The following is a 1,644-nucleotide window of genomic DNA, read 5'->3' on the forward strand; positions in this document are numbered from 1 at the left end:
CAAAAATGCTTTCAGACAGCTATAACATTACAAAACATTCTTCAGTACAAAAATAGCAGCAGCTTGTTAGAAAAACCAAATTCTGTACAGGACATTTACAATGTATACAACACAACTAGAAAGACATCCAGAAGTTTTCAGTTCTTTTCGAGTCTGTAATTCAACTTGGCCTACTCCAGCCTGAAGCCTGGGCCTCGCCTGGATCACTTCCCCATGGAGAGGCTGTGCAGGCTGGCTGTGGATGCAGGGAGAGGCTGGCAGAGGGAGCAGGGGCAAGGCATGCCGGGAAAATGCCTGTAGCTGCTGGAGAGATGCAGAGGGTCTTTCATCAGGGTGGAAAGATTTGGAGCGTGGAAACCCAGATACCCAGCCGAGGGTGGAGAGTGAGGGGCATGGGCTACACCCGGTGTGGTGGTCGAGGCGCCGCCCACCAGAGAGTGCAGGGATGGGGCAAGCGAGAGCAGTTGCAACTGGGGTGCCGGAGGAGCCGAAGTTGGCGGTAATACCCGTCTCGCCGAGTGACTCTGAGCGCTTGCTCCATACACATCACCTATCAGCTTCTTCATCTCATCCAGAGAGCTGGACAGCATGAGGATGTAGTTTCTGGCGAGGAGCAGGGTGGAGATTTTGGAGAGCTTGCGTACAGATGGACCCTGAGCGTAGGGCATCACCTCCCGGAGCCCGTCCATCGCCTGGTTGAGGTCGTGCATACGCTTGCGCTCACGGCTGTTCACTTTAAGACGTAGATCTTGCTGGTCGTCTTTGGAGTGATCTCTCTTTGCACTGGAGTCAGAGCTCTGTGACCGTCCGGAAACTTTCTCGGATCTGGCCTGCCCCGTTTCTCCGAAAGCTTGGAACATCTTGTTGGAGAAAAAGCTGGAGTCCACAGCCAGGTCAGGTGAAGAAGACCGACTGCATGTGGAGCTTGCATCAGAATCCATCTTGAAATTGGTTCCTTCGAAGTCTTGGTTGAGAACAATCCACTTGCTAGACGTCAACCTAATAAAATGCAGCGTGTCCCGTGCTGTTGTTCTCTGAGGATTCAGTGCGTAGGTCTGCAGGAGGAGTGAGTGTGTGTGAACACTGAGAGGGCTGGATTTATACCCCTCAGCATCACAAAGACACAATGAGACGCATAATGTGACATTAGGCCCAGAGCCAATGACAGAGGGGGCACACTTTCACCCCCACATCCCTTCCCCAATAGTATTGTATACACCCCACCTCCACAAAACACACACATGCACACAGACACACAAAACCGCAACAGCTAGCATGCACACATATGTGCAAAAACACTTGGTTGCTAGAGTTGATTAAGTAACATAAACAGAAGTGTAAGCTGTTGCTGTGATACCAAGGTCAAATATATGCTTTATTATTTCTTAAGTATGTATTGTGATGGTCTGTTAACAGAATCACATTAACTCTCAACACATGGTCAGGTCACATTTTCTCCAAAATTCAGTAGGAGAACAAAAAACCAATACTACTACTACTAATAATAATGTATTGAAGTTTATTGTTAAGAGGAAAACCCCTTGAGATGTGACATCTCATTTTCGAGGGGACCTCAATAATAATATGCATGAAGAAAATGAACTCTCTTTTTTGACAAATCTACATAAAATATCTCATATATTA

The 1,644-nt window shown here is 47.6% G+C and overlaps 1 protein-coding gene across 1 annotated transcript; it reads right to left on the reverse strand.

Moving 5' to 3' along the window:
• On the reverse strand, positions 1 to 1,414 carry olig4 (oligodendrocyte transcription factor 4). The gene has a single exon (XM_077197228.1). The coding sequence runs from the start codon at positions 939 to 941 to the stop codon at positions 204 to 206; it is 738 nt and encodes a 245-aa protein (XP_077053343.1). The 5' UTR covers positions 942 to 1,414; the 3' UTR covers positions 1 to 203.
• Between the last annotated feature and the right edge of the window lie 230 nt (positions 1,415 to 1,644).

Source organism: Siphateles boraxobius, unplaced genomic scaffold (genome assembly GCF_051911475.1).
Source record: "Siphateles boraxobius isolate OS27281-9 unplaced genomic scaffold, OSU_SipBor_1 37, whole genome shotgun sequence".
NCBI classification, from domain to species: Eukaryota; Metazoa; Chordata; class Actinopteri; order Cypriniformes; family Leuciscidae; genus Siphateles; species Siphateles boraxobius.